The sequence below is a fragment of the Thermobia domestica genome, chromosome 1 (genome assembly GCF_964235325.1).
Source record: "Thermobia domestica chromosome 1, izTheDome1.hap1.1, whole genome shotgun sequence".
In the NCBI taxonomy this organism is placed as follows: domain Eukaryota; kingdom Metazoa; phylum Arthropoda; class Insecta; order Zygentoma; family Lepismatidae; genus Thermobia; species Thermobia domestica.
This window is the reverse complement of record NC_137454.1, coordinates 385,442,448-385,465,164: the sequence shown is the minus strand read 5'-3', so window position 1 is coordinate 385,465,164 and position 22,717 is coordinate 385,442,448. Positions and strand designations below refer to the sequence as shown.

At 34.8% G+C, this 22,717-nt stretch overlaps 2 protein-coding genes across 2 annotated transcripts in view; one reads left to right on the top strand and one right to left on the bottom strand.

Annotated features, from left to right (window-relative positions):
* The window catches only part of LOC145664952 (uncharacterized), a 66,668-nt gene that overhangs the window by 7,128 nt on the left and 36,823 nt on the right, over window positions 1–22,717 (bottom strand). The gene's annotated exons all lie outside the window — the stretch shown is intronic.
* The window catches only part of obe (activating signal cointegrator 1 complex subunit obelus), a 230,274-nt gene that overhangs the window by 203,908 nt on the left and 3,649 nt on the right, over window positions 1–22,717 (top strand). The window contains exons 30-32 of the mRNA XM_081732076.1: window positions 13,207–13,375; window positions 20,464–20,763; window positions 22,119–22,473. Coding sequence (XP_081588202.1) covers window positions 13,207–13,375; window positions 20,464–20,763; window positions 22,119–22,473 — 824 coding nt within the window. The remainder of the gene's footprint in view (window positions 1–13,206; window positions 13,376–20,463; window positions 20,764–22,118; window positions 22,474–22,717) is intronic.

Sequence of the window (22,717 nt, the reverse complement as noted above, 5' to 3'; positions counted from 1 at the left end):
TAGATCAAAATAATGAAAAAATTGAGAGATACATAAAGGAAAGTAAAGTTGATTTTAAAGAGAGCTGTGTTGAGTTTAAAGAGAATTGTGCTCGCTTGAAAGAGAATCTCGTTGAGTCAAAGAGTGGATTAGGTCAAAAGATAGACGCTTTACGGGACGTGTTTCGTGAAAATAGTCAGAAAACGGAAAATGCTGAAAACAAAACATCGGAATGTGAACCCCAGTTACAGTCAGATGTTCCTACTGGATACGAAACACCGGAATTTGAACCTCAGTTAGTGACTGATATTCCTAGCGTAAAAAAAACATTGGAATTGGAACCTGAGCTAGAGACTGATATTCCTAATGAAAAGGAAACGCAGGCATCTGAACTCCAACCAGAGACAGGTAGTCTAAACCAACCTCGTAACACATCTGATAATGATTTTATCTATTCAGAATCTAGTGACGTCGCTTGTAGTAGAAGTAGTGAAATCCACGAACATATGATTGTAGACGACAGAGGTCGTAAGCGTACAAGAATAACTACCACTAACCACAGAGTAAAAAAGCGCAAACGAGGTTACAGTTATAGCAGTAGGCAAAGATACGAAGACCAGTTGTTAAACAATACAAAATTTAAAGGGAATCAGAACCAAGAGCGCATACGAAAGAATAACAAATACAAAAGAAGTCGTAAATCACGGCCACGTAACCTGAGTTATCACATACTAGACAGGAACCGCAATTTGTGTGACATTAAGCATAGATTTGTACATAGAGGTAACCATCGTAGAAATAGACGAACAAACCGTAATTATCAAAGCAGAAACAGTAATCATAGGAAAAGAAAAAAAAAAGAGGGGCAACCAAAACTTTGTATGCTGATACGAATTTTCTTTCAGGAGAGCGACGCATTTCTAAGCGGTAGACATTCATTCATTTTTCTTCCTTTTTGCTTTTAGTTTTTGATAAAACACCTGGACACGAAAAGAAGAACTACGCATTTCTTTTAAACTCATTTTTTGCTTCCAGCTTTTAACTGTTCGGTAATGAGCAGATAACAAGTTTTTCTTTCTTTATTTTGATAAGATAGTCGCTGCATTCTCGACCACCTGTGCTTATGGTTACGAATGACGGACGGTATACAGCTGATTCATTCTTTTCTTTTTCTGTCTTTACTCCGTGTCGCGCCTCACAATTGAATACTAATGTTGCAAACCTTATCACTGACTTACTATTAGTTTAATGTCATTAATTTTTTCTTGTTTTCATTTCAGATATTTGAATTTAGATTTTTTAGTAAATAATTAACGTAATCACATACGTAGAGGGACCGTACTTATCCAAAAACGGTTTGATATCTTGGCGAGATATCCGTACCCTCAGCCAGTGGGAAGATATTTTGGCCTTATAACATATTTTTATTAAATGTTTTAAATTTTAAATCCCTTTCTAGGATCCCTTCCCACTTTCGAAATTCTTAAATAGGTTATTACATGTTATTCACAATTAATGTTTGATTTTCTTTTAGAAAAAAGAGAATAATGTATCCAGATGCGCAGAATCAGAAAAATTTTAGTTGTTACTAATATATATGTATATAGTTGTATGTTTATAATTAAAATTTAGTATGTAATCACATACGTAGGGGAATTGCATTTTAAAAGCAATTTGAAATCTTGGCGCGATTTCCGTATCCCCAGCCAGTGGGAAGATGTTTTGGCGTTATAATATATATTTTATTGTGTTTTAAAATTAAAAAAAAAATCTTTTAGGATTTCTTCCCACTTTCGAAATTCTTAAATATGTTATTACATGTTATTTAGAATTAATGTTTGATTTTCTTTTTAAAAAAATGTATCGAGATGCCCAGGATAAGAAAATTTTTAGTTGTTAGTTACGTATATATTTCTGTATTTGTAAATGAAACTTAGTATGTAATCTCATGCGTAGAATATGAAACTTTACATTTATAATCAATGTTAAATTTCTTTTCAGTGTTAATCTTAGATTTTCGTTTTCATTTTGAAGTGTTTACTGTAATTTTATTGAACCTCATTTACGTCATTTACCCGATTTTGACTTATTTGAATTTCCAGGATGTGACATGATATATTTTGTTCGAAGAGAAAAGTTTAGAACGGAAAGTAGGCTAAGCCTTAAACAAGTGATAACAGACATTTCCTTGTTGGTAATAGAATGTGCAGGAATGTCGTGTGAATAGTACAATTCTCCGAACGAAAGCAGTAATCTTTTTATTGTAGAAGGAACTATATGAACAGATATTCTGATGGTGAACGGTCGTTTTTCCCCTCATATTAATATATATGCGGAAATATGTTTAACTTCTATATTTTCTTGTAATTTCTAATTAACATTTTTTTTCGTCTTCTCTAGACCACTGAACGACCGTAGGGAAACTTCTTCGGGTAGGATATTTTATGGGGATAAATATTTTTTTTCAGGGAGGCAATATTTCCTGGAATTGCAGATCTATTGCAAAAATGGACGTGGCTAATCCATTGGATATTCCATAGCTAACTGTATTTTCGCCATCAATCGCAAAATATAGTTTTTCATTTCTCTTCTTCTTTTATAGTAACCCATAACTAAGTATGCGTATTCTTAGGTTAAATATTTTGAGTATATTTTATTGTCTAGTAATATTCTAGTGAATATTTTAATGTTTATGAATCGTAACTATATTGTGTACTTGTATGCTAATGAGTTGTAATGTTTATTTTACATGTTAATTCTGAGAAAGTTATATTTTAGCCACAGTATGTCCCAAAACTATTTGGAATTTATCAGTAAAATTGTTTTGTTATGGAGGATTTTTTTAAAAAAAAAAAATCAACATGGCCAAAGGTTTTGGAATATAAACCTTTAGGTTTCAGCCATAACAAACAGTATGGTTTCCTTCAGAAATCAACATGGCCCATTATTTATGAGGTTTCAGCCGTCTCTGATATATCGATATAGATCCCGAAAAATAAACTTATTTTCATTCTTTCCAACAGCATGAAGCCATAACATTTATGAGAATTACTTTCTATCAATTATTTCATATGCTCGACGACTTTGAATTTTAATGTGTTAATAAGACCATTTTAAATATTTTGTAGCGAAGATGCCTAAGAAATTTTAACTGTCGTGAAATTATATAACCGTTTTGTAGGGAATTTAATCTTGATGTTTTAGACTGACCAGAAAGTTGTAATGTCGTTGACTATATTTTTGTTTGTATCCCATGTTTTTCTTTTAATAGGTCTCATGTATTTTGTCTTTTAGAGACATATTTTACGATGCTATGAGAGCATTTGTATTTTGTGTGTTTACACATCTTTTCTAGGTGGAAGACGTATGTTATGTTCCAGGGAACATACGCGTAGTTTACTGAATATTAATGTTTATATTTCAGTTTTGTACAGAAACATTTTGTAAATGCCTATGGTTGCAGGCCTTTCCACGTTTCTAGTCTTGCCTCGCAGGTGTGATGGCATATTGTGTGTGTAAGTACGTGTAGTATTACACATTTTTCCCACCTATGGTTTTGGTCAATTCATGACGTAATGACCATTTATTTTCAGGAATGTTTGGACTAGCGAGTCAACTTCCTTGATACAGACCTTTGAGAAACTTGGATCAACACTATAGTTTTCAACGCTTTATTAATAAATTTTTTGCAGATAATACCCACCTATTATGGTAACCCTACAATGTTTACGTTTATGGAAGTGAACAACGACCATTATTCTAGGCCTAAGCTAATAATAACTTTGTTTCAGAACGAAACCATTTGTTGTATTGAGCATTACTGAACTAAAGTCTCGACGAGCAGATGGCATTTGATCTTATGGCGTGCCGAATTTTCTTCGTACATGTCAACGAAATCACAATCTTTTTCTTTGATATGCAGAATCATGCTTATTTCTTGGAATTACTATAAACGTCAATTTTGACACTTAAGTTTATTTTTTTTTTATTTTTGAAAAACGATTTTTCGTTCTTTTCTGCCAAACAACACGATGCACAGTTAAAAAAAAAAAAAAAAAAAAAGGACATACAGGTGAAAATCTTATTTTGTTTAAATATTGTCAGTTTATCATGTGTTTACATTTCCATTCATTTTACTTTTTCAATGATTTTGATATTTTTTAAATATATTATAGTGATATCGAAACTTTAATAATAATTCTAATATTTTAGTACCTTTAACATGTTTTGCTATTTGCTTATTCATTCATATTATTATATTTTAAATACAGATATCAGTATATTTACTAATTTTATTGAGATATTAGATAATTCTTTAAGTCGATGTTTTCATGAATAGTTATTGTGTGTGTATATTTACTTCATATTATATCAAATAAAGTGATCGAAACGGAACACTTCAACATTTTACGAAAAGAATTTATTAGTGTTAAAAAAAAAAAAAACATTTAAATAGCCCTATAACGTATTTACTTCATATTATATCAAATAAAGTGATCGAAACGGAACACTTAAACATTTTACAAAAAGTATTTGTGTTTTTCTTTAAAAAAAAATAAGAATTTTAATAGCCCTATAAACGCTTTCTGCGAACTTAAAAAAAAAAAAAAAAAAAAAAGTTATCATACAGGTGTTGTAACCGTACTTCGTTTCTCACACCAGTGTTAAAAAAAAAAAAAATCTCCCCTTCTCCCCTCATCAACTCATCGTTGGAGAACCATGGAGGATATTCAACACATGGTTTCAACATGTGAAGTAACGGAAGATAAGGAAACTCAACTGCACCAATTGTTCAAGAGGATCTTATTACTTTATGGAACATTTGGATTGGACATTGCTTATGCAGGAACCTCATCATATTGTAGTGAGTGAACAAGTTCTTTAACTATTTTAAATAGCCCTTTTTTTCAGGTGAAAAACCACTCAACGTTCATACACGTAAGTCTCACACCATATGACAGTGTTGCCAACTAACTTATTTTAAATTTTCAGGTGAAAAACCTAATTTTATTCATACTTCGTCAGACGGCCAAGGGTTCTCAACCTGTCTACGTGTGCACTTGACAGGTTGTTCCACTTTCGGACACCAATCTATAACCGCCACCAGGTTATAGAAGTATTTTTTTGTGGACGCCCTGTATATTTCGTGAAGACAGTGATTATTATTTTCGATTTATACTTTATTCTGCAACGCACATAAGTTCTTTCTTTGGTGGGAATTGCTTCTTTCCCACACAATTGGACAAAGAAGTCTTTCATCGTTTTTTCATATATATATTTAAAACGTTGCTTTCGCTGAGAACATTTCAGTTAGTGACTAACCATTTCAGTGTTTCTCCCTGACTCATTATATGCATAGTATATATTCTATAGTCAATGGGAACTGAATTAAGTGTTTTCTTTAATCGCTTATGGAAACATTATAATAGATTGGAGAAATACGGACTGACCAGATGTTTCAGTAACCAAAGTGGCACCAACTGTGTTGTTTCGTAGCCCGTTATCTGTACTTTCTCACGCCAGTGTTATCGCCGTGTCTAGTGCATTATGGGCAGTTGACTAAAATTAACAGAAATTGTTTTCTATATTCTGTTTGTATGTGCATGCAGGTGAGTAACTGAGTAATTTTTGAAATGAACTGCCAACACTATTCCGTTGACCATTGCAATCCGTAGCTTGAGCTTGGACGCTCGAGGAGTTTGACTACAGGTCTGGAAGATGCAACCACGCATCTCGCGTTGAACTTCAAACATCAGTTGTGTTAAGGGGCACAAGCTATTTAGCCGATGAAGGACGATTTCTTACGGCTAGCCCCAATCAGTGAAATCCTAGGTCCTCAGACCTTGTGCGTTTAAAAAGTTATATTCGCGCCCTCCAATATCAGAATTCAACTGTGAAGACCTTCTTTTCGTTTATTTACTCAAGATTTACTTTTACGCTGCAGGACTTTTCAGCGTAACAACTGGATTCATCGTGGGACGATCCAGACAACTTTTCCCCAGTGCGAATCCCCCAAGTGTGTTCATGGTGTGAGCAAAGTATTTATAGTGATACCTAAATTATAATCATATATACATAGAAAGGGCTATATCTCCCGAATAGGGCAAAACGTAATTTCAGCGGCAAAATTTATTAGTGTCCAGTGTTGTATTCATTTCTCTTCGTTATTTTTTTCAAAATAGTGTTCCAATAAATAAGTATAGTGTCAATTAATCCAGTGTGTTTTCGTTGTGTGTATGAGTGATGTTTGTGTGTGTTATGGTCTGGATGACCGTCTGATCGTCCGTGAGGTTTTCGAGACGAGACACCCGAACCTCTCGGCGCCTAATGCTCATCTCATTATTGAGACCGACGAGCTTTTTGGGAAACAGTTTGTAATCTTCTTTGGAGAGGTCTTCGTCGTTCTGTCCAGGTAAGTTAAAGTATCAGGAGTATACTTATTGGTAATACCACGAGCCGAGGACAGCGATCAGATCATAACTACAGGCGGTTACAAATAAATGTTCGCCCGAACATGGACCTCGACCTCTAGCCGGTTACATATAAATGACAGCCCGAACAGCGACTCGAACTTGAGATTGGTTATAGTTTCAAAATAGTGGGTCTGTTCACAAGTAGTTCAAGGAATTCCACAGGATCTGGGATATGCTCTTTCTAAATAGGTACCACTGTAGCAAAATGTGTAAAGTAAGTGATGTACGAGGATACATTTTTAAATATTAATTGAGTACTCGTTACGTGAGTACCACAGGATTGTGAAACAAGGATATTTAGATAGAGTGCATACTACTTTCTGTGTAATACCTTGAACCGCTTACGAGAAGTCTCATACTTTTTAAGTCAGGGGTTTTCGAAACGTAACATCGCATTTTCGGCGGTTTATAACTGAAAGGACGTTTATTAGAACTTTTTCCTCTCATTTAATATTAGGAATCACCTACTAAGTTCATGACTTTGAGTTCATTAACACTCTATGTATCAAGGGCGTAGCGTTCATGAAAGTTGTAGATGTCCTAAGTAAACGGAACAATGCACCAAAATAAATAATACAATAATGATTTAAGGATAACATTTTAAAAAGATCAGCTTCCCGCAAGTAAAAATCTGTTATGTATATGGACAGATAGTGAATTACTTCCATAAATTAGTCAAAACATAATTACAACACTAAAGTCCATACAATGAGCGCTTTTGCTAAGAAGCTTGAACAAGTGAGTAAGAAAAAAGTAAGTGTTCCTGTTGCAGGAAAAAAAATCGTCCTTCGTAAATTTTTTAAGCAGATCATTAATATAAGTACACACGGCGTTTGCAACTTAGCTAATCAACCTTGTCATCATTTGCTTTTTTTCTAAAGAGCAATTAATTTTTTTTTTCAAAACCAGGGTTGTGAAAAAAAAAAACGATGTCTTCCCGCTTTGTCTAATTCTCATTTTGCCTAACAGTTTTATCAGCTGTCAGTCACAGATACTCACATTGAAATGCCAATTCCCATTATGCCTAACGATTTTATCAGGAAGGAAATACCCCCTATATAGAAGATCTGACAATGTTTTCATACTTATACATAGATAAGTGACAGAAACTTACACACAAAAGCCCTTGTTGACAAAAGCAAATATTATCTATTTCATATGTACACATTTATTTTATACCTAGGTACAAAAAATAACTTGCATGAAAAGAAAAATGACTAAGTACTGGTTCCTCCATACATTGTGTTATATATCACACTAGACGTCAGCGTTTCTTCTTGAATTGTTCTTTTACCATTATTATTATTTTTTTATTTCTTTCTTTTTGGCTTATCCATATTACGACGGTGAAAGTGAAAACCTCGTATCTCTGCTTTTTATGGAAATTTAGATTTTGGTTGCATTCAATTCCCCACATCCGAATCTACGTGTGTGCAAAAGCTCGTAAACGAAAACCCAAAAAGAACGTGGAAAACTAACTTTTTAAAACCTCGTATCCCATATAATATGTGGCAAAAGCAGAACGGTTTTATTGCTCTCCTGAAAAGTTTGGTTTTGATGAGTTACGAGGTTTTGCACTTTCGCCGTCGATTGCGACATAAACATAATGTATTAATTATACTAAATAAATTAAATATCCTTTGATTTTTAAATTTTTATCCGTGGGCTTTTATCCACGATTCATTATAAGTAGATTCCGGATTGACCTAAGTTGCAGGGTCGTCAATCCGGAATCTACTTATAATGATACTTACATATCGTCGATCTTGTTTTCAACATTGCAAGACTTCATTCACACGCCAGTTAATCAAAAGATAAGAACGTAGTTTGTTGCATTTTCTCTTTGAATATTAAATTACATCGTTGGGTTGCGCTCTTGACAGTATGAGAAATTAGTTTCTCTAATATTTTTTTAAATTTAATTTTATTTATTTATTTGGAATAATTTATAAAAAATATTTTAGAAGTATCGTGAACTATCGTCTCTTAGTTATTAAAATACGGAAAATGTTTTACGAGGAAAATATGAACGTACAAGGTAAAACCAGGCACGTAGCCAAGATTTCGTGAAGGGGGGTTCCGTGACATGAAATACTGTGGTCATCACACCAGGGACTCGATCATTCTAAACTATTTTACTGAAACATATATTGGTTCGTTTAGGCAGGATTTCGTAGCGGGAAGAGCGGGGGAGGCGTGACATGAAATTCTGAAGGCCCAGAAGCTTGATCAATCTAAACTAGTTTACTATCATCATATATTGGTTTGTTATGACAATAAAATGAGGATATGTTGGCAAGTATTTTAATAACAAACTGAAGAAATCTCGAGTAAAATAATAAATAACGTATCGAAGATTTTACAATATTTCCGGCTTTCCTCTGTTCATTCAAATATAGCAATTTTTCTTTCATTATGACCTCAACTGTTATAAAAAGTACATATTCACTATTATAAAAAGTAATACTTAATAATGTCTTGTAAAATATTTTACAATATCTGCGTTCCTTTCTCTGTTCAATCAAATGCTAAAAGAACTTTCCACACAAATTTTTGTTTTCATTATTCCGCCAACTACTGTCGGTTCCAAATGGCAGATTAAAGGAACAGTAGAAAATTTTTCTTGAAATAACATGTTTGGTACTGCAAGGATGCGATGACGAAAAATTATGATAAAAAATGTCCACGCTGTTACACAACGGCACTATGCTTTCGGAAGCTTAAAATCTTCCTGGCTAGTAGCAGAAATTCTGAGAATTCTTGAGAATTCTAATTTTTCTTGAAATTTCAAATTCCCTGACTCTTCCAGGATATCTCGCTTACCTCGCCACCACGTACTGCAAATAATACAAATCGTCTCATAAGAAAGAGTAACCAAAAGATTCCTGTAGTTTTTTTTTAAATTATTTTTAACGTTGATCCTTCTTCTTCTCATGTCATTTTGTTTAATCCTTCCTTAATTTTTTCATTTCTGATCTCGAAGGGAGGTCCGGACCCTCCCTTGGCTACGTGCCTGGTAAAACGTGCTAGAACGTAAAATATGTTGGAAAAACATAAGATCTGGCAACCCTAGTGACGTTATACTGTCACCAGGCTATAAGAAACGGGGTTTTATGGGAAGAGAATAGAATAGTGCAACTGGTAGGTCGGTGAGAGGTAGGAGTAATAAATAAAGAGAAAAAGGAAATGAATAAAAAATATTAATAAACAACAATAATAATAATTAAAACATAATCTTTATCCAAGATCTGGTATTGTTAAATAACTTCAAAATTATCCGAAACGATCGCATTAACAAAGGTGGTGGTGGGGTTGCAATCTTTGTGCGAAATGACATTGTAGCAAAAATTCTTTGTCAATCAGGTGGTCATTATAGCTTCGAATCTGAGTACATCATAGTTGAGATATGTATTGAGAACCAAAAATTACTTTTGGCTCGTGTATACCGCCCACCAGGGTCATCATTTAAGAATTTCGAAGAAGATATTTCTCGTATCTCACCACTTTATATGCATAGTCTCATACTTGGGGACATGAACTTTGATTTATTGTCCACTAAACGTGAAGTAGAAACATTCCGCGAGATTACTACATCCTTAAATTTTTCCCTCTGTCCGCTCGAAGCTACGTTTCATACTACCACCTCAGATTCACTTCTTGACTTAATCTTAACTTCCGACTTTGATAGAGTTCTTCATTTCGGTCAATTTTCAGTACCTGGCATTTCGCGTCATGATCTTATCTTTGTTTGCTATTCTATTAAGACTCCCAAATTCAAGCCTAAAGTTGTTTTATACAGAGATTTAGCCAACATTAACAATGAAGCACTCTTGCGTGATGCTGCGTTATTGCCTTGGCATCTAATAAGTTCTTTTCCTTCTGTGGATGACCAACTATCTTATTTCAATGAGTTAATATTTTATCTTCTGAACATTCATGCCCCCTTGAGAGAAAAACGTGTTTCTCGTTCTCCTTCGCCCTGGATTACAGATAAAATTCGAAGTTTAATGGCTTGTCGCGACAGAGCGTATAGTAAATTTAAGAAAGCACGTAAATTGAATCTACCCAACTTAAATGACAAATTTGAGGAATATAGGATCCTTAGAAATAGATGTAATCAAGCCGTGCGTAATGCGAAATTAAAATTTTCCTACACCCTGTTTGAGAACAAGAATCCCTCCCATCTTTGGAGAAATTTGAAGCTACTTGGCATTCGTAGCAGCAAAAGAGTCCAGCCGGATGTAGCTGCTTCTTTCTCTGCCGATTATCTTAACAATTATTTCTGTAGAATTGATAGTTCTAGCTCACAGATAAATGCAAGATCTGATAATACAGGACAAATCCCTAATTTTGAAGAAAATGTTTTCTCTTTCACTTGTGTTACCCCACATGGTGTAATGAAAGCGATTAAGAGGATAAAATCCACTGCTATAGGTGCTGATGAAATAAGCATAACATTGATCAAGAAAATATTACCCTTCGTCCTCTCCCCAATTACCAATTTATTTAATCTTTCCCTTACTACCGGAACATTCCCAGTCTTGTGGAAAACAGCACGAGTCCTGCCTCTCCCTAAGACTAAGGATGTCCGATCTGCAGAAGACTTAAGGCCTATTTCAATATTACCTGCCCTATCTAAAGCTCTTGAATATATGTAAGTGATCAAATATGTGAGCACCTTCGAACTTATAATCTTTTAGACACTTTTCAATCCGGGTTTCGTAAACATTGCAGCACTTCTACAGCCCTTACCAGTATTACTGATGATATACGTTCTGCTTTGGACAAGAGAGAGATAACCATACTTACCTTACTGGATTATAGCAAAGCATTCCAGTCAGTAAACCATGACATTTTGCTACAGAAACTTGTACAAAAATTTAGTTTCTCTACTTCAGCTGCTAAGTGGGTCCAAAATTACTTATGCGACCGAAAACAGTATGTGGTGGTTGCCAACTTAGTTTCTGGTCAGCGTAACCTTCCTTGTGGGGTTCCTCAAGGTAGTGTTTTAGGGCCTCTTCTTTTCTGCCTTTATATTAATGACTTAGCTCAATCTCTAAAACACTGTATCACATGTATGCGGACGATGTTCAATTGTATCTATCTTCTTCACCAAAGCAAATAGATACTTGTATAACAAAGATGAACGAAGACTTGAGTAATTTGGCTAAATGGTCAGCAAATAATTGTTTGATTATAAATCCAGTCAAATCAAAGTCAATTTTAATTACTTCCAAACGTGCAACGACGTTAATAGATGCTTCACTTGTTCCCAATATAACTTTAGAAGGCGTAAATATTCCCTTCTCTTCCTCTGTGAAAAATCTTGGCGTCATACTTAACAAATATTTAACTTGGTCCGATCAAATTAACGCATCATGCAAGAAGGCTTTTGGAATTCTTCATTCTCTCAGCAAATTAAAAAACTTTTTACCAACACAGTTGAAAAAAACTCTTGTTCAAACCCTAGTGGTACCACATTTGGAGTACTGTGACACCGCCTTAACTGACGCTGATATACATTTACAAAAGCGTTTGCAGCGAGTACAAAATGCTTGTATACGTTTTATTTTTACTTAAAATTCTCAAATCATGTTACGCCATTCTTTAAAAAGCTGCAATGGCTGAAGATGCAGCAACGGCGAAAATTGCACTCGTTGGTACTGCTGTATAAAACATTTACTTTTACAGAACCTTCCTATCTTCTAAAACATCTTAATTTTTTAAGCGATTTCCATGAGAGGGACACAAGATCACGTTTTAATAGCCAACTTGCAATTCCTATTCATAGATCAACTTATTCCTCCAAATCACATATAATTTCAACGTGTCGTGATTGGAATACTTTGCCAACCTCGGTACGTGAGTCAAAATCTTTAGCATCTTTTAAAAGAGCAGTTTATAATTTATTGTTATCGAAGCAGGGTTGAATGGATACAGAGACAGAAGAGCCAATAGAGAAGCTTGTCATAAAGATATGAAACTCAACACTTATTATAACATGTATGTAGTTTCGTGTAGCACTATATTATATTTGTGTGTGTGTGTGTTCAAGTGACAGTCTGTTTCTTGTGGTTTTTTTTTTTTTTTTTTTTTTTTTTACTTTCTAACTTTTTTTCTTTTGCTATTATTAGCTATATTCTTTGATTTTTGAATTTTGTGTCATGTTTAGGTGGTAGATAAGGCTACATATAGCCTTAACCTCGACATATAAAATAAGTCAAAATAAATAAATAAATAAATAAATAGTACTGTATGATGTGATCATCTGACCCTACATTGGAAGACGTCTTCCACCTGGACACATTTCTCATCTTTTTCTCTCTCTTCTTTTCTTTTCTTCCTATCTGATGAAACGTTTCAGCGAAAGAGCTCGAAGTGTACATATGTATTGTAGTGTTATAGTTACATTTCCACTATTTTCTGGTAAGTATTTCATTTTGTATTTTCCCTTCAGGATGTCGTTGGTCTAGACATGTGGAATAGTGCCTTTGTGTTGTCTCTCATAAAATGAATATTAGTTTCTTGTGAGCGGGAAAATGGCCTGTCATTGTCACTTGTAATATTTAGAAGCAGTTGTTTTTCGCATTTTAAAATTGAAAGATTCGCAAGTGATGTTTCAAATGACCTAATTTTAGGTTGAATTTTTGAAATCACTCACATTGTTTTGCAAATTCGTTCATTTTTGAAAAGCAACTATTTGTCAGACTATACTATTCAATAACACAACTCGTATGAATTTATCTTGTTGCAGAGAGTTGGCCAAGGACTGCCCTCTGAAAGTGGATTCGTATACGCTGGACTCTCCTCATACCAAGGCTCAGTTGCTGTTTCAGGCTCACTTTTCGAGGCTTCAACTACCGTGCTCTGATTACTACACAGATCTCAAATCAGTGCTGGATCAGGCTATTCGAATTTTGCAGGTAAACTATGTTTCTTTCTCGAATATGTTTAACTGTAATTTAGTGCACTGTTATATTTCATGGACATATTTAAGTAACGAGGTATTTTTACTTAATACGAATGTAAGAAGACCAAAAGCTGCAGTGGTGTAGTCGGCAATGTGTCTTTCTTCCAACCGGATATCTTAGGTTCAGTTCTCGGTGGAGGCAAAGTTTATTCTTTCGTTCAACTCTCAGGACTCTTGAGGTGAAAAAGCTGAGATCGCGATGCAGATCCCGTCACCTCCTCTATGTGTTGATTTAATTTGATACTCAGGTTAGTGTGCCTTGAGCCTATATGAGACATAGACCAGCAGCTTAACGTGGGATCCAAACCACTAGAGCTTCCACCGGGATCGAACCCGGGTCTCCTACGCCAAAGGCGCGTATGTTAACCGTTTAGCCGCGAGGGAGCTCGTTTATGTGTTAAGATCATGCATTGTGAATCCTTCCGAATTCACACAACCTGTACGCCACATTGCTTGTCGTGAATAGGAGCGTACTTTCATAAGGAAGTCAAATATACCGAGTATATCAGAAATTCGAGGCCATAGGCCAACTCTTGTTATAAGTAAAAATACGAAAGAGTGCAAAGACAGGGAAGTTGTTGAAAATAGCTGAATATCAACCTAAAATGGTAGAATTTTACCAATCGGCCTTGCCGTTTGGGTTTTACATTGGTAAGGCACCCGGTGTTAAATAAAAAAGCAACGTTGCTATTTCAGTAGGCAATTCCTTGAACTCTCTAGAATGGAAAGAGAGGAAAATTGTTGGAAGTAGCTGTTTTTTAACCAGGGCCGGTTCTAGACATTTCTTAAGTGTAAGCAAACAAAACTTCGGCGCAAACCACCAAAAGGATGATTAAAAAAGTAGAAAGTTGTAATGGACAAAAATTCTTCAAATGTTACAATTGCAAAATACTTCAATATCTGTAATTTCTTTGAATATTAACGAAAAATGACGAATTATAACTAATTGACTGTGGATGAATAATGAACAACGTTCCAATTTTAATAACCAATAGCAATTTTTATTAAATAAGCACAAGGCACAACTAAGATGTATAAGTAAGATGTATTTTGACAAATACGATTGAAACATAAAAGTCGAAACATTAACTCAAGTTTGATTTTGACAAAGACGTTTGCTCTTATGGTTCATGAAAGGCATATTTACACAGTATTTTCTAGTAATACGATTATCATAATTAGTTAAATTTGTCTTGTTTTATATATATATATATATATATATATATACCGAAAAGTTCATATTATAAAGACAATTTTCTGGCTTTCAATTTGGCAAACTCTCTTAGTATTGCATTCGTATCCATTTCATTGAGTATGTCATTTCCAATGGCCATCAAAGCCAGCCCATTTAATCATTCATGACATAGTTGATTTTAAATAATTCTTTATTAATTTTACCTGAACTGGTTTAATACACAATAAATGACAAAATTGTGTGCCTTAATCGATATTTAATTTGTCTTCGATCCAGTGGCGGAACTTCAAAATCAGGTTTCCCCGCAAAACTTTTTTTCAGGGTCCCTTAGGCATATAAAAAAAGTCCAGTCCTTTCATTATTCTTTTCAACATAGACATTCGAAATTAGACAATGAGTAACACAATGTAAACACAAGCAGTGGCGCACACAAGATTTCTCTTTAGAGTCAAAAGATTTTTCGGAGTAGCCTACAAAATCAAATAATTTTTAAAAATTCTGGGGGCTCCAGACTTTCGGACCACCTCCGTCGGTGCATCCCTGAACACAAATAACGAATAGTCAACTGTCTACTTTACATTACGACGACTATTACGAAATGTTTAAAAACATCTCTTCATCTGAATTTAATACGAGAAAATGTGTTAATAATGATTGTTACAACAAGCATATATATATACACACTACTGTGATTGAAAGTGCAAGTTCTGAAAAAAAAAAAGTGCGTTACTTATAATCTTAATGACCTTCCGATAACAATACCCTTTCGAGTTATAAGCGTGGTCCGGAAGTGGGCGTACCCCTAATTGGTGTTTTCTGACGGTTTTAGGTTTTAACCCACATTTGTTTGGTAACATTGCTTGGCATTGTCTGATTGTCTGATAATATTGCTTGGCATTGTCTGGCAACATTGCTATCCATGTTCATTTGTTTTCTGCTGTTTTCTGCTTCGTAAGAGTTATTTGCGGTGAATTTGGAACAGGTTTTGCATTTTCACCAGCTCCCTTCGCCTGGCCTCCAAGAAATCCCGATTTGACGACACCAGACATGCTCTATGGGGTTTCATAAAGCAACAAGTAAAAAAAAACTCCATATCATACAACACAGGAATTACGGGCAGCTGTGGAATACGCCTTCACCCTTCGTGAATCCGGAGTATCTCCGCAAAACATCTGCGAGAACTTGGCACAGAATTCAGCTGTGTTACGACATGGATGGTGATCATACGGATGTTCATGACTCTTAAGAGTCTTAAGACTTCAAGGTAACTGTGTACAGACATTCTACCATAACTAACACTATACTGTCGAAACTAAAGAGGGGTACGCCCACTTCCGAACCACCCTGTATACACATATACTTCGTGAAATGTAATTGCATTCAAACATACTGAAATACATTAAATTTAATATAGACCCTTAATCAAAGAGGCAGTGTCCACTTCATTTTAATCTCACAATTATATTACTGTAATCAAGTAAAATAAACTTATAGTTTCAAAAGTTTGTCGACTTGAAGATCCTTCGTTAACTGTAACTGGTATTGACAACTAATCCACCTTAACATTTGCGTGATTATCACTTTCGAATTTTTTTCCAAAATACGAAACAAACTTTTTAGAGCCTGCGCTTGCCTCTTATCTTCTTTCAAGTTTATGACTTTCTTTTCCGATAAAATGCTCCACTTGTTTTATTATTATTATTATTATTATTATTATTATTATTATTATTATTATTATTATTAATAATATTCTTATTATTACATGAAAAACAAAGTACTATTGAAAAGTAAAAACATCCATCATTATAAATAATAATAATAATAATAATAATAAAAAAGAAACGATTCAGAATAGAAACAAAAATGTTGACGAATGTCAAATGGACTAATAGACATTAACAAAGTGAGGATAGTCAGTGGACAGCAATTGTGAGCCAGTGATATTAATTAGGAACTTAAAATTTCCATTGGAAATGATCAAAAATTCCATTTGTACCGCATTCGCCCCTCTCTCTCTGGACTAATGGACGACGGAAGCCTCATCACTTCAACTTCAATAATGTGCATTTCATTTTCGCTGTCCTTTTTCAACCCTTAACTGTGGTCATTGAACTGAAGTACTATGTAGGAACACTGTAATAATGCCACCCAATCCATAAGCAACACTTGCAGTGGTTTTCTTTTGTTTGTTGATCGATTCTCATTTCAAAGACATATTTGGCAATGATATTCTCTAGCAAGGTAATGGTAGGGTTGTTAGGAGAGGAATGAAAAGTGTGATACATTTGTATTTTGCACATATGGTGGTGGGATTGTGTAAAATGTGACATCGTCTTGAACCGTACTGTGTTCCATGATCTGTTAAGACTTTTGTGTCGAGGCTGGACACATTGTGTTCACAGAACACATTGAAGGACGATCGCTCAATGCGAAAAATACTTCTCATTAAATTGAAAATGAATTTAAAAATGTTTTACTTAAGAAAGCAATTTTCAGTAATTACTGATGAAACTGTGGAGACTCAATTCTCAATTTAGACTCAATTAGATATTTAGACTCAACTCTAAATCAAACCAAAATAGAAGAATACCTTGGTTTTGTGGTTTTACAGGAACTTAATGCAAAGGCAATTGCAACTGAAGTTTAACCCTTTTTGTCAAAATGTGACTTTGATATGTCGAAATTATGTGGACAGCAACAGGTTATGACGGGTGCGCCACAATGGCAGGAGATGAAGGTGCAGTGGCGGATCTAGAATGTGAAAACTGGGAGGACAGCCAGACAGCAGACTATGATAGATATATGATGAGTTTACTATGAACTTTCAAAATATATATAAATAATAGTTTCAAAAATTTTTGTCACTCAAAAAGCTAGGGGGCCTAGGGCCCCCGGCCCCGGGCTAGATCTACCATTGGGAAGGTGGTGTGAATGAAATAACACAAGAGCAATATGCTAAGGCGTTATTTCTTCACTGTGCTAGCCATAGATTAAATTTGGTTATTAATGACTAATGAAGTTCAACACATTCGAAATTCAGTTGCAACTATGCAAAATCAATTTTTTTCGTGAAAGCTCTGTTAGAAGAAATCTTGTTCCTAATGTGCCTCTCTTCTGTGAAACATGGTGGTCTGCGAAAAAGAAAAACATCAGAATAGTTTCAGAAAACTTTGCAGAAATAGTGAACTGCCTAAAACAGCTCTCCTCTGGTGGAAACAGAAGCGCGCGACAACGTGCACAATACTTACATTCTTCAACGTCATCTGGTACATTTATAATATTTGCACATCATGGCCAAATACAGTGCTATTTTAGAGCCAACTACAAATGCTCTACAGGGAGAGACAATAGATATTTGCAAGGTACAAGAATACATTAAAGTTATTTTAGACATGTTTGAAAATCATTGCTGAGATGCCATCAACTGCTTTCACCAACTATACACAGTTGCCGAAGCCTCGGTTGTCCCTGGTGGGAATATAACAGAAACTTTTTCCGCTTTCAGCGACTACTTGCACAGTAAAACGTTCATTTAGTACTTTTATGAGAGTAAAAACTAAGTTACGCTCAAGAATGGAGAAGGAAAGACTCAATGGACTGTGTATATTAAGCGCCCATCGAAAACGTGTGCTTGAAAACAAGAATGTGTCTAAAGAACAAGCAATTACAAGATTCGCTAAGGAGGGTCCTCGTCGGCCGCAATTTCTATTCGATGAAACCAGTGACTGAAATGTAAGTAGATTACTTGTATTGTGTCTTTTTTCTTGTCAATGATATTCTGATATGTAATTGCTGATTTACTATAGTTAATGAAGTTATGTGCTAAAATAATTGATCAGTTTGACATGAAGGATTATGTGCACACGTCTCTTACGGTGATTATGTGAGAGAGTGTGATATATATATATATATATATATATATATATATATATATATATATATATGATTCACAACTACTGACAGAGTATGGGAAAGACAGCTCAGGGACAGCAAAAGTTATCCTTAGTGGGGGAGCGGATGGTAGTCATAGTTTATTGGCAGAAAACTTCAAGAAACAAAATTACAAATAAACAAACAAAAAATCATAGAGTAGAGAAAACCAAAATATGGAAATTCTAGGAGGAACAGTAAGAAGAAAGAAGGAAGTTCAGGGAAAACGTAAGTTAAATAGGTTAAAATATTACCAGAATGGAGAGGAAAGGAAATACAATAAAAGCGATTAAGAAGTATGTAGGAAGACAACTGAAAGAAATGGCTGTTATGGAGCTTCCGTTGTGGCTGTTTGATAAGCACTTGTCGCAGTAGACCGGATAAAAGGTTGAGTAATAGTGGTGAGCATGCTTGTGGTTCCATTTAGTAGGTAATCGCCACGATTTTACCATCACAGTCCTAGAATACCATAATCATTATCTTACCAACAGAAGAAACAGAACGTTCTTAAATAATTAACACACTCATTTTTGATGCGGAAGACCCAGGTTCAAGTTTCGGTGAGAACTCCCAAGTGTTCGAATCCTGCGTTAAACTGTAAATCGGTTTCTCGTATATCATCAGTGCCAGAAACCGTCTTTGAACTCGAAATCAACAAAGAACATCTTATAAGGGGAAGTCGTTTCTTTTTTCTGAAGCTCTATGTAAACTGACTGTTACTTTTTATTGGAGCGAAAAAGTGTGATTACGTTCTTGTAATACTATTTGGCTAAAGGCAAATATTATCAAAATGTATGCTTATAGAATGATCGAATTATGTCAGCTTGTTAGTATTATTACTATCTTCATGATGGGGACACGGTGGTACAGTTGTAGAGAGCTTACCTCGGGTGTGTGGAATCTCCGACCAATTAAGTTTATGGTAAACAAAATTAATTTTCTCTGGGCCTCCTGCATTTTCATTCCATCAATTCTTCGGTCATCGTTCACTCATCTCCCTTAGCCTGAAGGGCGTAATCGTAGGACGTTAAACCGAAATATTTCATTTAATTTTTACTATATCAGTGAACACATGAATTGTGTAGATTGCAGCACAGATCTTGGAATTTGTTGGAATTTGGATAATGTGGCGTTATATACTTCTTAAGATGTGAAAAGTTGGATATCAATTGGAAGAGGTAATAAAATATTAGTGCGGAATTGGTCTTGTTTGTGAGATTAACCCACTGTATTAGGTTAAGTTGCTTTTATGATATTTCAAAGCAGTGATATTGTAAGTTTATTCGACATATGCACATTATTTCTAAGAAGCCTGTATAAAACACTTCCTGTAGTTTTTAAATCTAATGATTTCCATATTAAAGTTTCAGATTCATGTTTTGTTACTTATTATTCGTTGTCAGAATTAGTCTCGTAACGAGCTATCTGGTGTTGAATTTTGATAGTAAATTTTGGCTGCGTACAGTTTCATCTGCTCCGGTCTCAACAGGCGGTTTACTGAGCGAACTAAACTCTTGCTGACTCCCAAGTGATGGTGCAGAATCTCATGAATGTGTGTACTAATGCATGTACTATGATTAACCTTGTCAAGAGTTATTTCATTGTCTTCTATACTAATGCATCTGCTTTCATTAACCTTGTGAATAGTTATTCGACTGATTTCTTATAAGGTATTCTTCGTAGCAGCAGAATTAATGTTGATTACAGCTGTCTTTGGGTGTCCACTACGTACGACGGAGCAAGTATTAAGTTATTAGCCCTATATTTTTCAGCGACGTCTGTTCTTAGAAGTTTCAAATCATCTCTCGTATCTTTTGTTGTATAGTTACTTGCAAAAAAGTAAAAATTGGAATTCTTTTGCTTCCAATACCTTCTAAAAACAAAATCCAATGCAAATGTTGCTGTTTGTGTTTCAGGGAATGATTGATGTATGCGCGGAAAGAGGTTGGCTGGCCACAACCCTTCAGATCCAGTGTTTGATGCAGATGGTGATTCAGGCAGCATGGATGCAGGAGTCTCCGTTCCTCACTCTCCCGTATATCGAGCGTCAGCATCTCTACTTATTTACGAAACCTGCGGCATTTGTGAAAGGAAGGAAACCAGGCAGTGGCTCGTATGTAACCACGTTGCCTCAGCTTCAGCAGATGTGCTTCAGAAACTACACAGCGCTGGCCAACATCTTGCGGTCAGAGTTGACGGAGCCGCAGATAGAACAGGTAAGTTATTCAAATACAAAGCATGTGCAATTGCACAAGATCTCCTGTGTAATGTCGGGTGTATATATAATATTGACTATATTGATTAGTTTACGGTATGTATATAGAACTAATAATGACAAGACTGGTGTTAAGAAAAAGCATCCAAAACATTCGTTTTCAGCCCTACGAATGTAAAATACCCTATATAGTACCTATATATTAAAATGTTAGGTTTATATGTTATGGTCAAGGAAAGTTTATATGTTTGTGGTCAATTCTTTTGGCAATGACACCTCGGAAACCACTAGCTGTAGAATGATACCGTTTTTTTCACTGATCGATTCCAAATTTTGTGTAGATTGTTCAGTTCTAATTGAATATTTAAAAAATGGTCGTCATTTCATAATTATATTTTTAGGTGTACACTGCAAGTATTGAAATTTTAAAAGGTAAAGCATCATATCCTAGTAGTTATACATTCCAACACCACATATTTGTATACAGGGGTTGTATATTTCCGGCGTTTGTTTCATGGCCAAATGGTAATGAAAAACGAGGGGTAACCATTTCTCCAGTCTAAGATGAATCTTTGTTGTTTTGAAGCGTTTTGCCAAATGAACACCATATATCACTGACATTATAATTAATTTTGTGTGTACTGTATTTGCTTATTACATACGGCATGCAACAAGAAAGAAAACACTAATTTATACATGAATTAGAAACTTGAACCGGAAGTAGGCTCAAAAAATCTTGCAAACAGTGCGAGATATTGAAAAAATAATCGAAAATATCTCCCTTTTATGATACCCCTTGCCAATTTTTATCAAGACGTCTTTCACTTGTGTTGTAAAGGGACATGCACAGATGTTGTTAGGAATGGTAAGGAGATTCATGCCCATATGTGAATGATGCGTTTTTTAGAGAGCGAAGATTCAGCTAGTTATTATTATTATTATTATTATTATTAATGTCTGTCGTTTAATATATATACATTTATTTTTATGTTCATGCATATAATTGCAAATACTACATGTTCGTTTTTTATTTTTGTATTCATTTATTATGATGTATTTAGCATGTTTAATTTCTATGTTTTTATGTATAAACTGCTTGTTTGATAATTAAGATACAATGTATTCACTGTAATTTGTATTATTCTTGGCGCATTGGTGGCTGTCAAGCTATTATTGCCAATAAACTGCTTAAAGAGTTATTATTACTATTATTATTATTATTATTATTATTATTATTATTATTATTATGTTAACATTTTATTGCGTTTACATTAAAAACAAATCTGTAATGTATGCTTACTTTGAAGACTTGATTTCTTGTTTTAAAATCTATATTCATGTGATGTATTACTTTAGGTGTACCAAGTTCTTTGTGATATGCCAATAATAAACGTGACGTGTGGCATACGTGGCTGGTGGAAAGACGCTGCAGCGGAAGAAGAGCGTCGCTTCCCTTTGCCCCCACCGAAGCATTTGTGGTTATCCGTCCATCCAGACACTGAGTATACGCTTATGATTCAGCTGCATCGAAGAAACAGAGCCCCAAGAGACCTGAAAGCCCACTGCCCGAAATTTCCAAGAGGAAAGGATGAGGGATGGTTCGTGGTGTTGGGCCACATCGAGAATGGAGAGCTGCTCGCTCTGAAAAGGGTGAACGGTGTCTATGGAAGGAGCTTGCATCACCTAACCTTTTACACTCCTCCTAAACCAGGTAAGTGGAGCTTCATACTGTATGATTAAATTAATTTAAATAAGTCCTCCTCCTCTTACACTGGTAAATTGATTTCATTCCAGAAAGTTATTCTCATCAAAATAATTGAATTTTCATAGAATCTATGAACTTAGTTGCTGTTGTGAACTGGAACGTGTGACTTAACATAAATCATTTGTGGGCAAGTTATTACCAAAAAAAAAAAATGTTTATATCGCATATCGTCAATGGAATTTGCCAAAGG